The sequence below is a fragment of the Glycine max genome, chromosome 14 (genome assembly GCF_000004515.6).
Source record: "Glycine max cultivar Williams 82 chromosome 14, Glycine_max_v4.0, whole genome shotgun sequence".
Lineage (NCBI taxonomy): Eukaryota > Viridiplantae > Streptophyta > Magnoliopsida > Fabales > Fabaceae > Glycine > Glycine max.
Window position 1 is genome coordinate 49,127,099 of NC_038250.2, and position 22,443 is coordinate 49,149,541.

Genomic DNA, 22,443 nt, shown 5'->3' on the forward strand with positions numbered 1-22,443 from the left:
ACCTTGTTCCTCATTTCTTAGTAAGACACTATTTCTCAATTGCAATAAACACTTTTCTTGTAATGCTTGTTGGAGTGAACTTGCTAAATATTTGAAGGGTGCGATACAAAATATCAACCTCGAATAAGATATTAGGCTTCGACCATTATGATATCTCTAGTTGAATTTATTAGGAGAAACTCTCTATTGAACAAAAATGATTATGGTCTTATATTCATTATACAGATTTTTTAGGTAATTTTATTTTATCAGATAAAAATAAATTAATAAGGATGTGGTTGGAAAAAGATGAATAGAACTAAAATAAAGATAATAAAGACATTTAACTGTTATTATGTTAATTGATTTATTTTAAATTTTAAAACACTAACAGCTAAACGTTTTTTAGACAGAAAATAAAAAAATATCAAAATGATATATTTTGAAAGTATAAAAGACTATAATAAAAAAATTAAATTTAATGGTGAAATTAAGCCTTTAAAAAACATAATATTTTTTTGTTAAATTTTCTCCAACATGACCCCATCAGCTACAAGGTTACCTATCCTTTTCCCTCGTGCGTCAAAAAGAAGCCTACCGCACGGACTAGGTAGGGACATGAAAATTTAATAATTTTAACTTTTATATTTATTAACATTAATAACTTTTAAATTATTTGAAAATATTTCCTACTGAATATTATAAAACTCATTGTAAAAAATATTAAAGCAAATATTGATCATTTATTGTATACATGCAATTAAGATGAAAAATTATAGAGACTTTGAACTTAACGTTGAATCTTTCATATGCTATTTAAGTTGAATTCTTAATAAAAGTAATTTTTAATAAAATTTTATTTACTTTCCAATCAAATTCTAATTTAATTAGGATCAATTTTCCCTCTCATGATTGGACGGTCAGGACAAAAATAAATAAATTATACAAACATTAAGTTATCATTTATTAACGTTACATAATTTAAATTTTAGTTTTGAAAACTCTTTATAACTAATTGCTAATTGACTGTCTACTTTTCTCATAGAAAGTTAAGAAAATTAATGCATTTCTTAATAGGAGTGGTAATAAATAATGGCATAGTGCAGTACTTGTGTTTATTTTTTCTTTTAAAAAAATATTTGTACCCGAATTTATACTAATGTGATTAATGGTTTCATATACCTATTTTCACTCGTAAGGTACATACATATTTATATATAAATTCATTATCCATATTTAATTAACTACGATTTCTTAGTATTATATTTATTTAATAAATTCATAAAACATGAATATTATTACAATACTGACATTTATGATGAAAAATTAATAAAAATGTATTGATTAAAAGTACAATAATATATAATTTGATTTAAAATGTTAAAAAATAATTTAATTCTTCATTATAAATCATTAAAATAGAATTAACAGACATCATCTAAAAAATTATTTTAAAAGATTTCAAATTTAATTAAGTTATAAAAATTTAATCGTGTTTTTTTACAGAAAAAAATTAATCATCTTATACAAATATAAGTCGAGTCAGTTATTATAGTACTCATTCCTGTACTTAAATTTTTGTTTTTGTTAGCAATTAGTAATTATCCATATATGGAACAAACTCGCTTGATGGATAATAAAAACCTTTCTTATTATATATGTTTGTCGAAGAAAAAAACCTTTCTTATTATGAGTCATTTTTATGGATACCCATTAATTTGAGTCTGAAGGTCATACTAATTTCCTAATGTAGAGAGTTGCATACTTTCCATTACTCTTGAATGATTGATTTGTTAATGAGACATGATCAATTAACTAACAAGTGTTATATTTGGTAACATGTATGATATTCTTAACAATATTTTATGAATATTAAATTTTATAAATTCAATCCCTGTAACAACAAGAGTTTTTATGAAATGATTAACTTTATAAAATTTTATATAACTAAAAATTTAATTAATACTTTATTATATTACTTTTTTAATACATGATGTGATATTTTAATTATAAATAAATTTTTATGTAAGTGAGATCTTTAAAATATAATTTTTTATTTATTTATAAGAATCAAAATAATATCAAAAAAATTTATAACAACTCAAAAACTTTTACTTAAGCATCTGAGTTAAACTCCCATCACCTCTAAAATATAGTCATTAGAACAATATCATGGGATTCAAAGTCAAATTGGTGAAATTTATTTTTATAAAAAATATTATAAAGATTTAACTAAATTTGACAATTCTTTTCCTTTTCATAAAACTTTAAATAAAAAATGCGGTTTCTTTGACAATAGAAATTGTTTCCTGAGAGGTATACAAAGAAAGGATTAGCTGTCAACGGAACACAGATTTTTGGGAACACAGATTTTACCCTCAAATTGTTACATTGCCCAATTGAACCTGTTTCACACTTTCACTCATGTTCTTGCTCGAGCAATTTTAGGTGTTATAACCAATTCTTCATTTCTTTGTTTGACTGCTGTCTGTTTACGTTGTCAATTAATTATGAAAAATGTTAGCATTATTGTATTTTTTTAATTATTAGTAAAAAATTATGTAGATCTTATTAAATATAAATTAAATTTACATAATTTAATAGGTTTTATAGCAACCACTACCGTACATGCTTGATAAAAATTGAACGAAGGCTCCCATAAATTAAACTCGTAAAATGTCACAATAGATGTGGACAATTCAATTGGTGAGTAGGGTTTAAGTTATAAATTTTTCTTTTTTTATGTCACGGTGTTAAAATATTCGGTTACTGAAAAAAAAATTGAATAAGATTTACTTATTATGTATTAATTGAAAAGCAAAATAAAAATTGTGGACTGCCTAAATTAAATGTGTAAAATTAGCATTACTTCCGCCTGAAAATGAAACGAAACATATTGTGGTCTTTTTTTATTCGTAAACACAAAGGTACGAAATTTTGCCTATTTAGTCACTTTATTTAAAAATATTTCTTTCTACTTCTTACACATATCATTTTAATTCTTTTTAGTCATTCTCATGACTCCTAAGAACTAAATGAATTTAAAATGACATATGTAAGAAACAGGAATTAAAAGTGATACATGTAGGAATTAAAAGATGATGTTTCTTAAATATAAGAAGCCGATTTTTTTTATAAATACATAAATCAACAAGTAATTAAACCTAACAATAATTTACATAAAAAATATGAAATTAAAAGTTAATCGAACTGATAGTTCAAAATTGACGATTGCTACATGTTAGGAACAAAATAATAAAATGAGTTCTCAGCTAATAAAATTTTGTATATCCACAAAAAAAAAATAAAAAAACATCTTAGTAGTTTTAGGTTAATTTAGAAGACTTAGGGTAGGTTTGATGGTCGAAAAGGAAAACTTGAGGGTAAGGAAAAGAGGAAGAATCCGGGAGTTCACATCTCTTTCATTAATATTTCTAAAAAATTAGTATTTATTGATAAAAAGAATTAGGTTAACTTATTTTATATTTCAAATAGTTTATAGTGATCTATAATATATAAATAGCATAATGAATACAAAAATAAAAATATTATAATTAAAATTTAATTCATATAAACTAAAAATTAATACTGTTCGATTATATATATTGTTCACATTTACAAGACTACGTTTATATTTTGCTTTATAAATAAGATATTTTTGGAAGTTTTTTTTAAAAAAAATCATTAAAAAGTTTAGAAACATATTTTATAAAATAATTTAATTTAAACGTATCCATAATAATAATTTATTTAACGAACAAGTAGAAGTATTTGAAAAAGATGTGAAGAAAATATTTAATATACAGTTGTTATTATGAAAGCTAAATTTCAAATGTTCAAATTTTGGTCCTATATCAATGAATGAAACGTTAGTTTCATTTTCCAGTATTTTGTTTTAAATAATGAAACTTGATAAGATGATATTTTTTTATTCCACTCTCTTTCAATTTATTCTTTTTATTTCAGTTTAAGTATGTCCTCAAGTTTCGATTTTCATTTCTTTAAAATAAGTTAATACTAACTTGTATTATTTCCTTTCGTAAAAATATTACGAGTCAGTGTCAGTACATTTATTCATTCAATAACACGAACGAAAAGTGGTCAATTGGTCAAACTTTCTTCCCGTTATAGGGTAAACCGGTAAAGTGTAAGCGCGAAGTTAATAGTATTTTGGTCATTTCTTATAGAATTTTTTATTTTTTTAACAATAGTACGTACCAGCACTTTAACTCTTTTTTTTTTCCCTTTCTAATCCTCGAATAATAAACAAAAATATTATAAATATGAAAAATCGTGAGTAAAAAAGTAAAAACGCGTGTATCAAATAAATAATAATGAAATTACCAACTTATTTTTCAAAACTATCAGTAATTGTTTCTCGTAGTTAAACAAGCACTTATTTTTTATTTATATTAAACATATTCTCTTTTATTTTATTGATTAAAATTTATTAAAAATAATAAAAATTTTAATATCTTAGTTATATATATATAGGAGTCCGGAAGTAGTTTACCTTTTTTTTCTTAATGTGAGATATAAGTAGCACATACTTATTTTAGAAATAAGTTTAATCAATCATTCAGAATTAGAATCTTTAACATATAACCACATAAAATATTAAGATAAAAAATTATTTTTTTTTTAAAATGGTTTTATCAAATTCAAAAGGAATTTTTTTTTAGAGAAGTACGGAATCATAATTCTTTCACGAAAGACACACGTTATTTCTTGGAAGAAAATGTAACAAAAAAATCAAGCAATCCGCAAAAACTATAAGTTTGAGCAAATTTAATCATAAATTTTTTCACTAAAATAATTAAATTACTATAATAAATAAATAAAATATAAATTTATTTTTCTCTAATATGAGACAAGTGACAAATTAATTTCTAAAAGATAAAAAAATTAATCTTTAAATATAAAAAAAAATACAATTTGATCTTACGAACAATTTAATAACAATTCAATTCCAAAATTTTATAACTTAATATTAAATTTATTATCAAATTCATGATTAGTTATTATTAAAACAATCTCACAAATTATACAGCAGCTCATTTATTTATCTCACTTGTTTTTCATATTCAAATACCAAATTTAAAGTTTCCATTTTTTAAGACTTAATTTATTACTAAGTGACAGATTTTCAAGAACTAAAATTGATATGTAGCCATGAATAAACCAATAACTTTGCTACAAGAAGCGGAGACAGTAGCAGTGACTAGTTTGTAATTATCCCCAAACACCAAGGCCACTTTCCCAACCTCCCCACTATAAATTCTCAATCTCTCTGCATTCTTCAAATCCCCGCAACCCTTGATTTTTAACATCTCGCTCTCTTTCAAGCTTCAAGCATTTATCATCACTTCCATATATTGCAACACAAAAGAAGAACAACAGCAAAAGTGAAACACTAATCAAAATGTCAGCGAAATGCAGCCAAATCCGACACATTGTACGTCTCCGGCAGATGCTGCGGCGGTGGCGCAACAAGGCCCGAATGTCCGCGAACCGTGCACCACCGTCCGATGTGCCCGCGGGGCACGTGGCGGTGTGCGTGGGCAGCAACCTCACCAGATTCGTGGTGCGCGCCACGTACCTGAACCACCCCGTCTTCAAGAAGCTCCTCCTACAAGCAGAGGAAGAGTACGGCTTCACCAACCACGGACCCTTAGCCATCCCCTGCGACGAAACGCTCTTCCAAGACGTTCTCCGGTTCATTTCCCGGTCCGACCCGGCCAAATCGAACCGCTTCTTAAACCTCGAACTCGACGACTTTCAGAGACACCACTGCCACGTCGGCATCAGCAACAACCTCGACTTCTGGCCTGAGTCCAGACCACTCCTACATGGCCCCACTGACAAAACCATCTGGTAATTTTTCAAATCCAACCAAACTAAACCGTTATTTTGAGCATATTTGAGGGTTCGGTTCAGTGGTGACTCGCCCGAGTTTTGCAAGGTACGACAATTCAATTAACCCTCATTTTGGTTGAAATTTGAGTTATGATGAGAAATTTTTTTATGTAATTATTATCATTATTACCTCAGGAAGATGGGGTGAGGGGATTTTAAGAGTACATAGGGAGAAGCACATTATTACATTAAGATCTCATTCTATTATTAGATGTTAGTGAGTGTATTATTTTTATGTGATTTGTGCGAGAGAATGGTTTGGGAAAATCCATTAGGATTGGTCTAGTGGTGACGGTTGAGATAGATGTACGAGGATTTATTACATGTTGGGTCCTTGTTATCGTCATTGTACACCAAAAACAAAGAATGGTTTCACAAAAATGTCGATCCAGGAGATGGCAAAGGGTTGGAGTCGTCCCGGGTTCGGATTGGAGTGGAGGCTGTGATTTCATGGCTATTTTCAAGCTGAGATGAGTCTCTAACTATGCTAAAATTGTAAAGTACTATTGTGTGTGTATTTGATTTGATTTGATGAATGGAAATGAAATTATAGAGAAATTTCAAATTCAATTCAATTTTTTTTTGTTTTAATTTTTCTGTACATGGAAAAAAAGGTGTGACTGTTCATGGTTCGATTAAAAAATAAATAAAATTTTGAACTGGAATATCATCCCCAGTTGATGAATTTTAAATTTAACATATTAATTATTTATGTCTAATAAAATAATTTATTGGATTGAATTTCTCCGTACCTAAAGTTAGTACTTTTTTATTAATTACTATGATTGTGTCATTTTTTACAACTAGTTAATTGACAAGTATTTGTGTAATGTTAGTTGGGTGGCCTGAAATTTGGTTATTGTTTTTTATGTTTAGAGTTGTGTTATTAAATAGTGCGATAAAGTTTGTTTGTTTGTGTGGACATTGCAATGACGGTAGCAGTTGTGGGAGTTATAATGATAGCAAGCCACGTGAAAGCAACGCAAAGTGTGACTTGCTATGTTTTCAGCTGATTCCGGTTTGGTTTGGTCCCAAGAACACTCTGATGAGTGAGTGCGCGGAGTGGTCTATTCTTGGCGTTATTCTCCTCTCTCACTTTCTCTCTTTTTAATTAACTACTACTTGTTCTTTTAGTGTACCCTATATTATTTACTTCAAATTGTTTTGTTAAGCCCTAATTTAACGATGTTGAGATACAAAACGACAGACGGTCACTATTTCGGCACTATAATATATGTTTGAGTAAATTGTACTCATATCTCGGTGTTTTTTTAAATTGTATTTGACGCTTTTTTTTTTATCCTATAAACTTTTTTTAATTATTTAGCTTATATTACACACCGATTCTGTTTCTTCTAACCACTAATTAATAATTTAATAGAAAGTATACATATGTTAATAAGATGACTTTTAATAAAAATTCAAGTCTAAAATATTCTCATCTTATTTTTCACACTTACACTCTTGTGTCTTTTTCAGATTGCATCTGACACCCCTCCTTTTTTGTATCTTACAAAAAGTCTCTTAATTATTTGATATAATGTCTCAATCAAAAGTTGTATCTTCTTCAAGTATTAATAACAATGAAATAAGAGTCAAATATTAAAGGAAAAACTGTTATTAACTTAAGAAATATTCATTCACAGAGTTGATTGTTAATTTGTTATTGAGTATTTAACAAAGACTTTAGAGCAATTTCGTCTGCTCACATATTTCAATTGGCGTTAGTTAACGACGTTAATAGAAGGATAGTAAAAGTAATGTAAAAAAAAAGGAGGGATATCGGGTGTAATTTAATAAAAAAACACAGGATACGGGTGCAACAAAGGGCAATTTTATCTACTCATATATTTCAATTGACATTAGTTAACGACATTAAAAAAAGGGGTGTAAAAGTAATGTAAAAAAAAAGATAAATATCGGGTGCAATATGAGAAAAAGACAGGGAAATGCGAAAGTAATTTATTCTATATTTTTATCCATATAAATTCAAAATAAATATACAAAAATTTATAATAACTCACTCCACATCATATTTAACCAACTAAATTAGATTTTTTTTAGTTTTTAATAATTTAATATGTATGCACAGTTAATGTAAAAGGCTTAAAGTTTTTACAATATCAACTAATAAAAAATAATCACTTGTATATAACTTCTAAGTTAATTATTTTTATAATCAATTTTTAAAAATATGCATTACTTTGATAGACAAATAGTATATGAAAAAGATAAATCGAAGCATTTTAATACTATGTTTTAAATATATGCATTGCTACTTATTAAAAAAAAAAAAAGAATTAAAGCAAACATTAATAAAAAAAATATAAAACATAAAATTGTAATTTAAGAAAAATAGAAGAACTTCATTGACCAAAAAAGTGAACATGATTACAATCATGCAAAAGAGTCTTTGTCTTCAAGAGAGAGAGAGAGAGTCTTTATGCCAGCTACGTCCTCACCTAATTAATCACAGGTATTTATTCATATAAAATACTAGTATGTTAGCTAATTAATATGCTGTAAATAATTCCAATTAATCATTAGTGTATCCCCTTAACAAAGAGACTAGGTTTAGAAATTGTATTATTTTAAAAGGCTATTAATTTGAAAAGGTTGCAAATAATTTTGTTAATAGTAGTTCTGACGACTGTTTCAATTACTTAACTTTAATTAATACTTACCGAGAATGTGACAACAGGACTAAACCAATGGGCTTGCTAACCTCTTCTTAGATCCATGATCTAGGGCCTTTTTTTGTTATCTCCTTTAGAAAGGAGAAATATTTTAGTGGTTGTAATCATTAGATAAAGTAATGAAACTGCAAATATAAATAGAGAAAAAGAATTATACACTGATAAAAGAATTATAATCATTATACATAATAAATTTATTATCTTTTATAATAATTATTTTAAAAGTTATATTAATAATATATATGGCTATTGAACCCATTTAAATAAGCGTAATAATATATGATAAACGAAGGAAATAGCAAAGGAACGGTGTGACACACGAACTTGGTGCATGTATGACTATGACTAAGATTAAGCTTTTTGTGTGTTATTTTCATTGAATGTATAGGTGAAAAAAAAGAATTATCTTGTGACCAATGAAGTCGCATGGGTCTCCACCATGCATGTTCGAAGCATTGCGTTCATTCGAATCCTTTGACGAAATGCATGAAGACCCAGCCCAAAGAATATTATTGGTGTCACAATCAATCATGGCTTCTTTAAAGCTTAAGTGCTCAAGATACGGAAAAGAACAGTTTCACGACTTTACACACATTTGTTGTTTCTGGTGCCAGAAAAATCCCATAGAGAAATTAATATTGGTGGTGGAAGTGGAGACCCTTGTCACTTGTGTACCTTGGAAAACAATGGAAGATAGAAAGCAAAAGACAAATTGACACGTAAACATTTTTTGCTGTAGGAAAGCCAGAATCGTACCAATCATTTAGAATTTGGAAGGTGGTGGTGGTGACCCAATTGACAATTCCAATTTACAACACACCACAAGATCTGTATCAGCAATCACTATTCAATTTAGAGTCATTCTTAATCCATCACTTTATTTTTGTTTGAGATGACAAAAATATATCATACCAATATTGCAGTGTTTTATTTGTTTCTAACCCCACTAAAGTGGAACTTATTTTTCAATACTTCCTCACATGTTCAATTGATTTGACCCAGTTGTTGCTTGTTTTCAGTCGTCATTCTAGATTTATCCTTCAAGTTTAGGCTTGAGAGACCACAAGGGTTGCTTTTATTTATTGGTTGGAATTGTTTTCCAGTTTTCTGAGTTTAGAGACCAAACTTTTTTTTTTTTCGTTGCCTTGGGCATAAAGGTTGTTATTCATGAAGTTTTGATTTTTTTAATCGAGACAAATGATGTCATGTGATTATATAACTGATTTTATGGAGTGGAATAAAATAAAATTTTGTTGTATAATTCATACAACTAACTTTATACAGTGGGATAAGATTTTGTAGTTGTTAAGTATAAATTAACTTTTACTTATTAAGGTTTTCTTTTCCTTTTCCCCGTTCAATCTTTTTACTAATCGTTTTTTGAGATGCTTCAACTGTTTCCATATGTGTGGACTATAATACCATTTTAACAGTTATACGAAAGCTACGCCCAAAAATATGAGAGTGGATTTATATTTTATTTAATTATAGGACTCAAATTCAAGTATCGGTGAATTTATAATAACTCAAACACACAACATAATGTTCAATCAACTAAGTTAAACTCTTTAGTATGAGAAATGTGTTATTCATAAACAAATACATCTTGTATGGTAATTTTATGAAAATAAAAAAAAAATGTAGATATAAAATACGGATAATATGATGAAATCATAAACAAAATTTATACAAATATTTAATTTCGATTTAGACTAATTTAAAGTAAAAATAAAAACAAATCTATATTGGTGGGATCTATATTGATAATAGAAAGCAAAGAGTCTAAAAAGAAAAAAGAGGGTGCAAATAGAACGGGCCTTCAGTAAATCCTAGCTTTTGTTGAAAAGAGTCCAGCTGTATTGGTGAGGACCAAATTTAAAATAAGAAAGAAAAACTAGGGCTATTGCTTCCTGCACTTTCTTTTTGCCTTCTGGAAGGTGAATCTAAAATGTAAAATTACATTTCAAAATACACTTTCTTTTTGGCTTCAGAATGACCAATCCAAAATGTAAAAAAAAAAAACATTTTGAAAAGAATACAGGAAGCAAAAACCCTAATCAGACTGTACTCTATTGGGACTTTTGGATTATCTGTGTGGGGCATTTGTTTCCTATACTCCCACTATTGTTTTCTGCATTTCCTATTGCATTCTGCAATACAAATTTACATTTTAGAATATTTTTTTTTTGGAATACAATGAGAATGAGAAGTGCGGGAAACAATAATTGGAGTGCAGAAAACAACACCATCTATGGGGTTCATAAAATTAGATGGTTCCAGAAAACTCTTCACATGTCCATTCAATGCTTTTTGTTGTTAAAAGAGTAAGGCTTAGGAGAAAGAAACCCATCACTATTTTGGGCCAACATTCCAAGACCCATCCCTTACCCTGTCTCTAGTTAATGAACAGTTGATCCATAACACAATAGATCGGGCTCTGCTACATGGATACATGGAAAGTTGGCCCATAATAGAATACCTAAGACTATTCTTCAATAGAATTCTTAAAATTATTCACTTTATTAATATATTCATTTTTCAATCAATAAAAAAGTTGTTTGGGTCCCTTTTTAATGGGTCTTGAGCTCCAAGCTCATAAGCACGTTGCCTCGAAATATAAGAGTTTTGGTCCCTCAGCATGATTGAAACATGCACAATGCCAAAACTGTTATGCAGGTAATGGCAATTGTACCAAGAAAATGGACGTATCCCCACCCACGTAGCAAACACCAAAAAGATTATCACCTCTGTATCAACGAAGAATATTAAAATTTGTTTTTAGGTCCTTACTCTGGAGTGTAATAAGAGAACGTGTTAATAGACTTTTAACTGACTCATGTGTATTACAAAAATTTGACACTTTAAATTCATTATCTTCTTACTTATATTTCTTTTAATTTATTAATGTGAGACTTATTCTCCAATGAAGAAGATGAAGTCAAGTTACTCTATTATACTAAAAAGAACAAATTGAACTCGAGAGATATAAAAATTCATAATAGTTAATCTATTCAATTCATGGTTTCATGTTTAGTGTATGTTTAAATTTCAGTTCAAAATGTAATACACGAATTTCAAAATAAATGTAATGATTCACAAACTTAATATTACAAAAAAAAAAATCTTTAAATATTTTTAGAAACTTCATTTTATTCCAAGTATAACTTTGCAACTCAAAAACAAACATGCTCTTCATCCTTTGCTGAAAAGGTAGAAATAGAGATGAAAACTGAAAGTATGACCCAGAAATGGCAGAAAATATGATCCACTAATGATGGAGCAAGTAGATGAAAAAATGGTACGAGATAATTCATGTAGTGGGGTTACAAAGTATTAATCACAATGCTGGTTGTTTCAGAACCAAAGCAGTAAGGTGCAGAAAATCCAAATGTTGCTTTTCTTTATTAGTCGTACAACAGCAGCTTTTTATCTTGATTTGAATTCCATGCATCCCCGGTAGCATGAAAATCACTTTTTTTAGGCAATTGTTTAATTGTACAAATTTATATAAAAAATTTATACATCCAATATTCTATAACTTTAGAAATATATCGATTTTTCTGTAAAAAAGAAAAGAAATTTATTCGATTTACTTTTATTATGTAAATTTAAAGAATGTAACACGTGAAGTCCAAAAGTCCAAATTCTAGTAAAATTAACATGTAGAGCTTTTTGTTTTTTGTTTTAAGTAATTTAGTCAAAATTTTAATCTGAAAAGGCGTCAGTGAGGTACTTTATATAACTGAATATATTGTTTAAATTCAACATTCTCTAGCTGTGTTGATTCAAGTGACAGAACCTTATATTAGTCAACATTTTAGGCTACTCTCATATGTAAGAAAAAAGTCTACATTAATTTTTTTATGATTTTTTTTTAAAAGGAGAGTATCTTGATTGAAAATTAAGAACTAATTTATCAAAGTAGTGATATTTATTTAAGAAACTGATTTTTTTAAATAAATGTTTTTTCACCCATAACTACATAAGTATTTAGGAATTAGGCTCTTGATCACATTTTTTATTTTTTACGAATAATATATTAATCACATATTTAGTATTCCTTCCGTTTCAAAATAATAAATATGTTAGATTGTTTTATATAGACAATAATAATAATAATAATGTATAAATGAAAAAAACAAATAATTTTAAAAGAAAAATATTATTAATCTTCCCTCTATTTAATAAAAGTCTCCATTAGAAAATAGATGGAGACTTCCATTGGAGAGGATCTTTACTCGTGTAGGAGTATATTACTAGGGACATGACATAAAAGTGAAACAAATGTCTTGACTTTTTGCAAAGAAATGTGTAAGAATCATAAATAGTGATAATTGGTAAAATGTAATTAAAGTGAGGAAACTCTAGTGGGCAGAATCCAATGAAGTGAAATATAACTAGGAATTGCATGTGAGAGGGACATTTGCAGAGAGTGGCATGTGAACCTTGAAAACGTACGCTTGGCAGTGTCATGTCCAAGATTTTGCAGCTGCAGGCCGCACGGACCACAGAAAAGAAACTAGTCTTGTGGATATGACCTGAATTTAGTTTGTGTGTTGTCTTTTTTTGTGTTGTTTTTTTTTATTGTTCTTTAAAATTATTCAGTTTTCATGAATTTTAAAATTAAATATTATTATAGTTGTTATATATTATTATTTTAATAGGATAGTATAAAAAATGACAATTTCTTCCACTGTACTTCTTGTCCCAACAATTCACATTCATTCATCACATGAGCCACACTTTCTGTGGCACCTTGTGAATGAGCAGCATCTCTCCACTCCTTGTGACACATTCACACAATTACATAACCCAATCCCATATATGGGCCACTCCGTGACAATCATCAGCCTCACCTAATAATATACATATTATAGGATAAAAATAATAAAATGATAAAAAAAAATTGATTAAATTAGATTTTGGTTTTTATCTACATTTAAGGTTTTCATTTAATTTCTTATATTTAAAAAATTCCACTATAGTTCTTTAAGGTTTCAAAGTTTTTTTTTACTACATTTAAAGGATGAAACCAAAACCTAAATTGTAAATAAGAGATCAAAATTCTTTTTTAACCTAAATAAAAGTAAGACAAATCCTCAAAATGAATCTCAAACCAGACATTAATTTCTCAAAAATACTAATACTCATTTCATTTTAAGAAGGTGATGTATTTGATTGAATAATCTTTCATAATTGAACTAAAAGTTTATTAACTCAAGCCTTCAATATCTTTTCAAATCGCCACATGCCTTAAAACGAAAATTAACCCATCACGACTATCCAAGGCCCAAGGGGGTCATAATCTTCATGCATGTACAACCGAAACCCGAAACCCAAATAATGTTTTATAGATATGTATCAATTATGCATATTCTCCCATGTTTGTTTATAAACACTACTGAAAATCAATAAATTAGTAATCAAATGAAAAATTAGTTTGAATATTATAGATAGAAAAATATATCTAATTAAAATGGGAGACTCCAATAAAAATGATCATTCATATTTTTTTGATAAAGATAAGTCATCAATAATATTGATGAATACTCTTGAGAAATATCATGGTAAACAATAAAAATAATGAAAAAAATTATTTCATCCTTATCAATTATGAATTTGCTAACTTTTAGAGATGAATTATTTTTAAAAAATTGCATATAAATTATTCTATTACTAATTTCAATTTTTCTAATAGTGAAATTTAGATATTACACTATTACTAATTATTCTATTACTAATCTCTCTCACACACATATATATGAGATCAAATTATACTAGTATATTCTCGTTAGCTATTACACTATTTAATAATAATTGTTCTTCAAAATTTATTGTTGTTTGAAAATTTTCTTTACATAAATTATATATACAAAAATTATTTTAATATAATTTTTTAAAATTCATTTATATAGATCAAAATCAACATAATATTTATTATTTTAAAGTGACCTAAAATATGAATCATTTGTTATTTATTTTTAATAAAATTTACCATAAACAATCAAGGAAATATAAATTTATAATTCAGTGGTTGAATCAGGCTGGAGTAATATGATTCCTCACATATTAAACTTATTTCTATTTGTACTTAACATTAGTAAGATTTTCTGTAATCTTCTTTAAAGTTTTTTAAAATTATTAATAATTTTAAGTCATTGAAAGAGTTTGGGAAATTTTAATTTACATAATTATAGTCATTGAAAAATTATACATAATGTAATCTTTGGTCTCTTTTATTATTATTATTATTGACAATCTTATATTAATATTACCATTTGTTTTTATAACATCAACTCTTATGGCTGACTTTAAAATATTTTTTAAAATTAAAAATTTCATAATATATATATATATATATATATATATTTATTTTATGTGATTTTTACCTCCTTAATTTAGTATAAGAAAACATATACAATATGACTTGTGAATTACCAATAAGTCATTGGTTTGAATAAAACTAGTCTCAATTAAACAAGGTCTCTTTCAAACTTTGTGAATAAAAAAATGTGATAAATATTTTACACTAATATCATAATAAAAAAATGACTTGTGAAATTTTTATAGATTTCTTTTGTATTTTTTTCTATAAATTTGTGAATAATGATATCAAAGTTCAAAACTATGGTATTTAATTTATATATTGTATAATCTTTATTATTTTATTTTTTAAATGATAATGTTAATTATTTTAATCTTTTCAATTTTTTATTTTTTATTTTTATCAAACACCATCGTTGGTTTATCTTAATATTTGTCCTCTATTTGGCATTGTGCTGCGTGCGTAAAAGACGCAAGCTTACCATCAACGAATAAAAATAAAATAAGGACTTTGCTAAATAGGATCCTTAAAATATTGGTTAAAATCTAAAAGAGAAAAATATAAAATAGATTATGGACAGTATAATTTTTCATTTTAAAAAAAAATATTTATATTTTAAATTTCTTAATAATATCCTTGAGATACTAATTAGCATTTGAAGTAAAATATATAAAAAAAATTAATTTCTTCTCTAATTCTAAGATAATGATGATGATTTGTCTTCATTGACAAAGTTGTACTATTGACAACAATAAAAGTCGCTTAAAAATACTTTCAAAGTTATAAAGTTGAATGGTGTAATTAGTCAAGGGATGTCAAACATTACTTATGCTTTTTTTATTGGAGTAATTCATAAATGCCCTAACAATCACTTTTAATGATATGTTTTCCTCTAGGTCTGCGTAGTTAATTAGTGGAAGCTGGGTATTGCAACCTATCTTTGGTTAGAAGTTATATCGACACAGAGAATGTCTTATGTTAATTGTTTTATTAAACAATATGTTACTGATAAAAAGTATAAACAATATGCTAACTAGGCATTTGGATCTAGGAAGATATATAGTGCTGTAAGTAACAAGTGTTTATAAGCTAAGTCTGAAAACGCGAAGAAGCATGTTGGGGTTCTTTGAGTTACAATTCGGTTAGGAGGTTACACAGTTTCGATCGCAAATCATGAGTGTTGTAATCAAACTGAAGAGGCTTGATGAAGCTCAACATGTAGCTTAGGATCGGAAGGGTACACAACCCTGCAAATTAACTCCAAGTTTGAAAGTTAGAGTAGTTTGACAAAGTCATTTAAGGTTGTTTACCTGTCAAAATGTTAAAATATTGACTTCATTGTGTTATATCTGCCTCTTGTACTATAGTTGGTTGTCTTAGTTTTCAATGCATTTGGAGATCATGTCCATTATCTTAGGGTTTCTTCCTTAAATATTGGATACATGTGGTCATCTTAGAAGCTTAAACTCAATTTCATCTCTCACACTTGTAATACTAAATGGCTCTTATATGGAGAAATATCTAGGATATTAATTACTCTAAAGCAAATAAACTTGTAATAATTTTTCATAATGGCTAATTTTGCATAAAGTGTCGTGTTTGATTAATTCTCCTTGGAAAAGAAGATTTTTTGATTATGTCGCATGATTGTTATACCTTTGTTTTCATCCAAAAACAAAATTGTTATGGCACTATGAATTATTAAATAAAGACAGCTACGAATATTGTCATAATTAGCCTCGATTAAAGTTGTTAGAAAATAGATTGAGATCTGGATCATTGGATAAAATACAGCACATTTAGCATTCAGAGGAAGACGAAAAACACACACACACACACAAAGCACAATGGAAAGTGCAGGCACGAGCTTTATGCTTTATTTTTGCGCTAAAGAGATGGCTTGTACAAGTACCAAAGGCAAATCGAATCCGAAGAAAGAAGGGAGAAAAACGATTGAAAAAAACAAGAAAAAAATCTTTGGGGTAATATAAGAAAAATAGGAATTATATATATATTGATATTGATGCCACACCCATTATAATTATATTACCCGATTGAGCCACGCATTGTTAAAAATTCTTTCGTACCAAGAAAGCAAGGTTGAAAATTTGGACACCAAAAGATCAAACGCATGGGTATACAATTATTACAAATGTCGCGCTATGTTTGGTTATCATTGTATCCCACCAAGTCTATAACGCTGTTTCACCACCGCACTTATTCACAGAAATGTCACGTTCTACACACACTAGGGAGCTATACTGAAATCAATTATTACTCACTTTAACTATTACTTAAAAGTTAGACAAATACTAATTCGTATCCTACTAGTTAAGAAATTTAAAATATAAATAATTTTATTAGAAAATAGAAAGTTATGTTGTTCCTTATATTTTTTATATTATCTTATGATTTATTTTAAAGATACTTGTTAACAAAATCTTATAAGTTATTATTTATAATAAATGATAAATACAATAACTATGATTTTGGCTCAGCATTAATGTGAAGTGAAGCACTCCCCGAATTCACCTAATTTGCTTAAATTTGTTTTACTACTGATTATACTGGTGGAAAACAATCACTTTTTTTTTTACCATAGTTGATGAGAATTGTGTGCAAAAATATATTAGTGGCAGCATTGTGATAAGTGTCTCACACCTTTACACGTGCATGAAGATGCGCATAAATTATTGGCATTGTAGCTGGAAAATTTTGTGAAGGAATAAATTTGATGTTACTTTTGTACATCCATGTGCGTGCAACTAGAGAAAAACTATATATAAGCAGTGGCCAATGAGATGCTTCCTAGTGGCTTTTGCTAAGTTTACACATCTTTTCACATTTCATGAGGATTCGTTTTAAATAAAAAAAAATACGTATGGGACTAGGCAAATGAAAATAATTAAGGTTTTCTAAAAGTATCTACGTTTAAATAATATATAAATTACTATTACATAAAAAGTAAAATTATTTACTATTTGAAAAGTTTAAAAGTGCACATTTTTATATAATTGAAATAAGTAATTGATATTTCTTTTACCTGTACCTTAAAATTAATCAGATTTGAAAAAAAAATTAATTTCGCGTACCATCGTGAAAGAGTGAGATACATAATTTTTAATCATTATACTTTATTTGAATTAATTAATTTTAAAAAATAAAGCTCAAATAGTTACAGTCAGAAAATTAACTTTATATTCTAATATAAAAGCGCATTTAACATATGAATGCTAAAAGAATTTCATTTCAATTGGAAGTTTTGTTTCAACTCTATTAATTTGAGGCAATATATATTGAGATGTAATTTGTAATTTAAGTCTGTATAAAACTTGATAAACGAAATGAACGTAATAGCTAAGTATATTATAATGATTATTGACTAGATTAAAAGTAGTTCTCAAAACTATTTGATAATATAATTATTAATTTGTATTCTCTATACCAATATATCCTAGTCTAGCATGTAATTAATTTACATGTTGTTTGCTGTAAGCAAATATTTGTGATGGCTCTTATACACCGTATTTCTAAAAAATTTGATAATTTTATATCATATTAAAAGCAGAAAAAAGAAGAAGCAAAGTAATTAATTACGTATAAGTAGAAAGACGGCAGGAGTGTCATTCTATATATGGGATATTGCAGAATTTTGAAGAAATTGGTAGTCTGTTTTTCTCATCAATAGTTCTTGGCTGGATCATGGTGATTGGTAATTTAATGATACTACGTTCTGTTTCGTGATGGAATTATTGATGCTGATAAGGCTCTTCGAATTTTTGTAGGATTTAATTTCGGTGATTGCAGATACACGTGGTTATCTTTTATTCATGCATTAATAGCATATAACCATGGGAGGGCTTCATAGTTGAATTTACACTCTTCTGCTTAGGATTCTGATATGTATTATTCATGTTGGGTATTTCCTTGTACCTAACTTATCATATTTATAAATACTAGTGCCAAAAAATACTTCATGTAATTAATTATGCGTAATTGAGTGTAATTTGTTTTGAAAGATGTAATTATTACTAGAAGTTTATAAAATAAAATGTTATAATAATTTATAATGGTTGAGGATAAAAATATTCAGAAGAAAAATGACATCAAATAAGATTATTTCTTTTATAATAGTTGTAAATATAATAAAAAAAAGACTAACTCCTTAATTTTTAACAAGTTTCTTTTATATACGTAATGTTAGAACTGGAATGTAGGATTTTGTTTGAGAATAACGATAATCATTTGTACTTTGTTAATAAAACATATCAAACCAATTAAAGATTAAAAAAAATAAAGAACAAACTAGACATACCCTATTTATGAAATATAAGTTATTAACTACACTGAACTAACTCTAAAGACTACTATTATGAAACCAACAATGATTAATGAGTTTATGCAAGATACCTTAATTACATAGAGCCAGAAAAAAAAATACTACTATATTGTATCAGTGTCCACACATAGTACTAAACACTAATATTTGGGGACAAGAGTTTGGAGCTAGCAGCAGTACGTGGGGCACTGAGCAGTGACCACAACCAAACCAACAATAAAGAGAAGAACGCCCACATTGTCGCTTGATTCGCATTTACAGAGAAACCATATATATGCATATATTTGTTAATTTGTTGTTTTTATATATTCAATTCAATTCAAGGATGCTATTGATCCAGCTGGCCAATTCATGGCAACAAAACACAGATGCAACAAGGAACTATCATATTATTTACTTTGTATTTTTTTTAAATCAAAATATTTCTCAGTTGCCACTCTTATAGTGGGAAAAATGTAAATTATATTAAATCCAAAATGATACAACAATAAACAGGACATATCCTGCAGCATGAGAAAATTAAAAATCTTCCTAATACAAGAAAGTCTATATCAAGATGTTAAAATAAATACAACAAATGTGTTTGTCTATACATAAAAAATATAATTTTACTAATAACTTCTATTGATAATTTTTAAAAATCAACTTGTTCCTAGACAACCAGATGAATTAGTAGAGAGATGACTAAGATATTCAAGTCAATTTTGAGATTGAAATCAATGTTATATGTTTAATTAAGGGACTTAAATTTCTAACATCTTAATTATTCCTTTTCTTTTTAAGTTAATTATTCATTATTCAGTCAAATTTAATATTCTTTTACAAACGGATTAGAGATAGAAGTAAACTAAGTACGAGGGGGGAAAAGATGGCAGAGAATGGAACCGTTGACAATACTTAGTTTTTTGGCCTGCTGACATCAACATTACGAAGCCTAAAGTAGATGCCAATTCTTGTTTCTTTTTTCTTTTTTTACAACTAAATAGATAAAGATGCCAGATCCCAGTTCTTTCTTCTTCTTTTTTTCACATGAGTAGATGCCAGTTCTGTTACAATCAAAATATAACTAATTATAGTAATTTTTCATACGATATAGTATTCATTTTGTTTTTATGCTAGGAAAAGGATATTTACATGTTGTTTAATTATAATTTCACAACATTATCTTATGCTCAAATTTAAGAAATCTTAAATTGGTACCGCAAGAAAGTTTTCCATAATTAAATTAAATTATATAAGTTCAACGATTCCTGCGGAAAGATAAGGACAACACATAAGAACAAATAGAACATTTGTCTGTCATAAAATTTAGAAGCAGGAGGGATTAATTAAACCCAAACTGGGACGGAATATCAAGATGGACTATATATATATTGCAATGTAGATAATAGATCTATATATATATATTTTTCCTATTATACAATAGTTACCGGAAAACAAATATAATTATTAGATTTAGAAAAAATTATCAACGGTCCCCCACCTCCCCCACCTTTTTTATTTTTTCTTGCAACTTCTTGTTATTAATTGAGTGTCACCATCTGGTCATGATCTGAATCGCAATTCTAATGATTGTCAATACGTAATTAAATTATGATTAGGCTGTGTGGTAATTGACATCATGTTGATATCTTGGAAGTATCGTAGCCCTAGTGTGATAATTCCTGTAAATGTTTGCATGTCTAATGAATAATCATGATGGTAAAAGACAAAGAGGACAAATCTAAAGTAAAATAATAAGGAGAAATAGTAATTTTTTTGACCCCAAATATGGAGTTTGTGACACCTTGGTTTCATGCATGGCAAATGTACGAGCATGATAAGATTGATCCTTGCTCCTTTCAGCACAAAACTTTGGTGGGTGGTGTTAACGATTGAAAATAATATTCATTAGCTTTGAATATTATTACAAGAACCCTTGATTAGGAATTGTGTTTGATTATTGGATAATAATATTCTTCTAATCTGGTTGTTAGCTTGTTTTTTTCACCAGTCATTTCTTAATAATATATGTGGTGATACCATTTTGAGTTAGCGTTAGCTTTCTCAATTAGTATTTAGACTACTGATCTATACATTCATTGAATGATGGTAATAGGAATTAAGAATATACATTTTTTAAAAGGAATCAATTAGGAAGAGATATTTAATTTACTAGGAATGAATAAAGTTTGAAGAGAAGACCAACTATATATATAGCACATTAAATTAGCAGGGACGCGCCGACTTTTACTTAATAAGTTGTTTAGCACCAATAAGCCTAAGCAACGTGCTATTCTAAAAAAGGCTAAATGGAATGGCTGAAAAATTATATTGAAAAGAAAAAAGCTACAATAAAACAAGTGTCAAATATCTTCTTGGTTTGGTATCACCAAATTAAGGTCTTAGATTTTTTAATGATACTCCAAAGTATTTTCATAAATTTTGATTTTTTAAATTAATTATAAGACTAAGTTTTTTTTATCGAGTCTAATTATATTTAAAATTCATCACCTCTCTCCAAAAATATATTTAGGAATCAAATCTTCATCTTTCATAAATTCAAATTGTGTTTTCAACTTAATTACCACCATTGGATCAAGTCCAACTATCTAATACCCATACAAATTAGTTGCACCCAACTTGGTGACACATTAACAATTAAAAGATCCATAGATTTAATGCAGTTGATTATGTAATTGGGTAGCATTAACTAAACAAGATCGGATCCTAATAAACGTGCAATTGTATACTATCTTATACTGTTGTATATGAGTTGTAGTATTGCACTGCTCCTTTATAGCGAGAAACTGCATAGTCTTGACTATTTTGTTTGTAATTGACTCTGCTTCACCATTTCAAGAGGAAAATAAATAAAGTGAATATGCTTCACCAATTTCTTGTCTCATAATGAGATGATACTTTTCTTTTTATTTTGCCTGCATATAACACTTTTATTCTTTATTTTTAAGAAAATCATAAGTCATCATTGGAATAGTGTAATTTATCTTCTTACTTTTATATCATCTTGATCATACAGAGTCATAAATTTTGCTACTCTCACCATTTAATTGAATGTCCGTTAAAATATTGTACAAAAGTTAAGAAAATTACTAAACACCTTCAGTTGTATTTTTTTTTATTAAATATGAAAAAATTATCTTGTCATTAATTTCTTTTTTTGTCCGATATCTGTTCTTTCATTTTGT

General features: G+C 27.6%; 1 protein-coding gene across 1 annotated transcript; it reads left to right on the top strand.

The window, feature by feature from the left end:
* Window positions 1–5,267: 5,267 nt before the first annotated feature.
* LOC100789753 (auxin-induced protein 6B-like) lies at window positions 5,268–6,592 on the top strand. The gene has a single exon (XM_006596502.4). It carries the CDS (start codon window positions 5,402–5,404, stop codon window positions 5,855–5,857), a length of 456 nt encoding a protein of 151 aa, XP_006596565.1. The 5' UTR covers window positions 5,268–5,401; the 3' UTR covers window positions 5,858–6,592.
* The last annotated feature ends 15,851 nt before the right edge of the window (window positions 6,593–22,443 follow it).

Bases quoted from the DNA above. Each gene is read 5' to 3' on its own strand.
- LOC100789753 (XM_006596502.4), top strand. From the start codon at position 5,402: ATGTCAGCGAAATGCAGCCAAATCCGACACATTGTACGTCTCCGGCAG.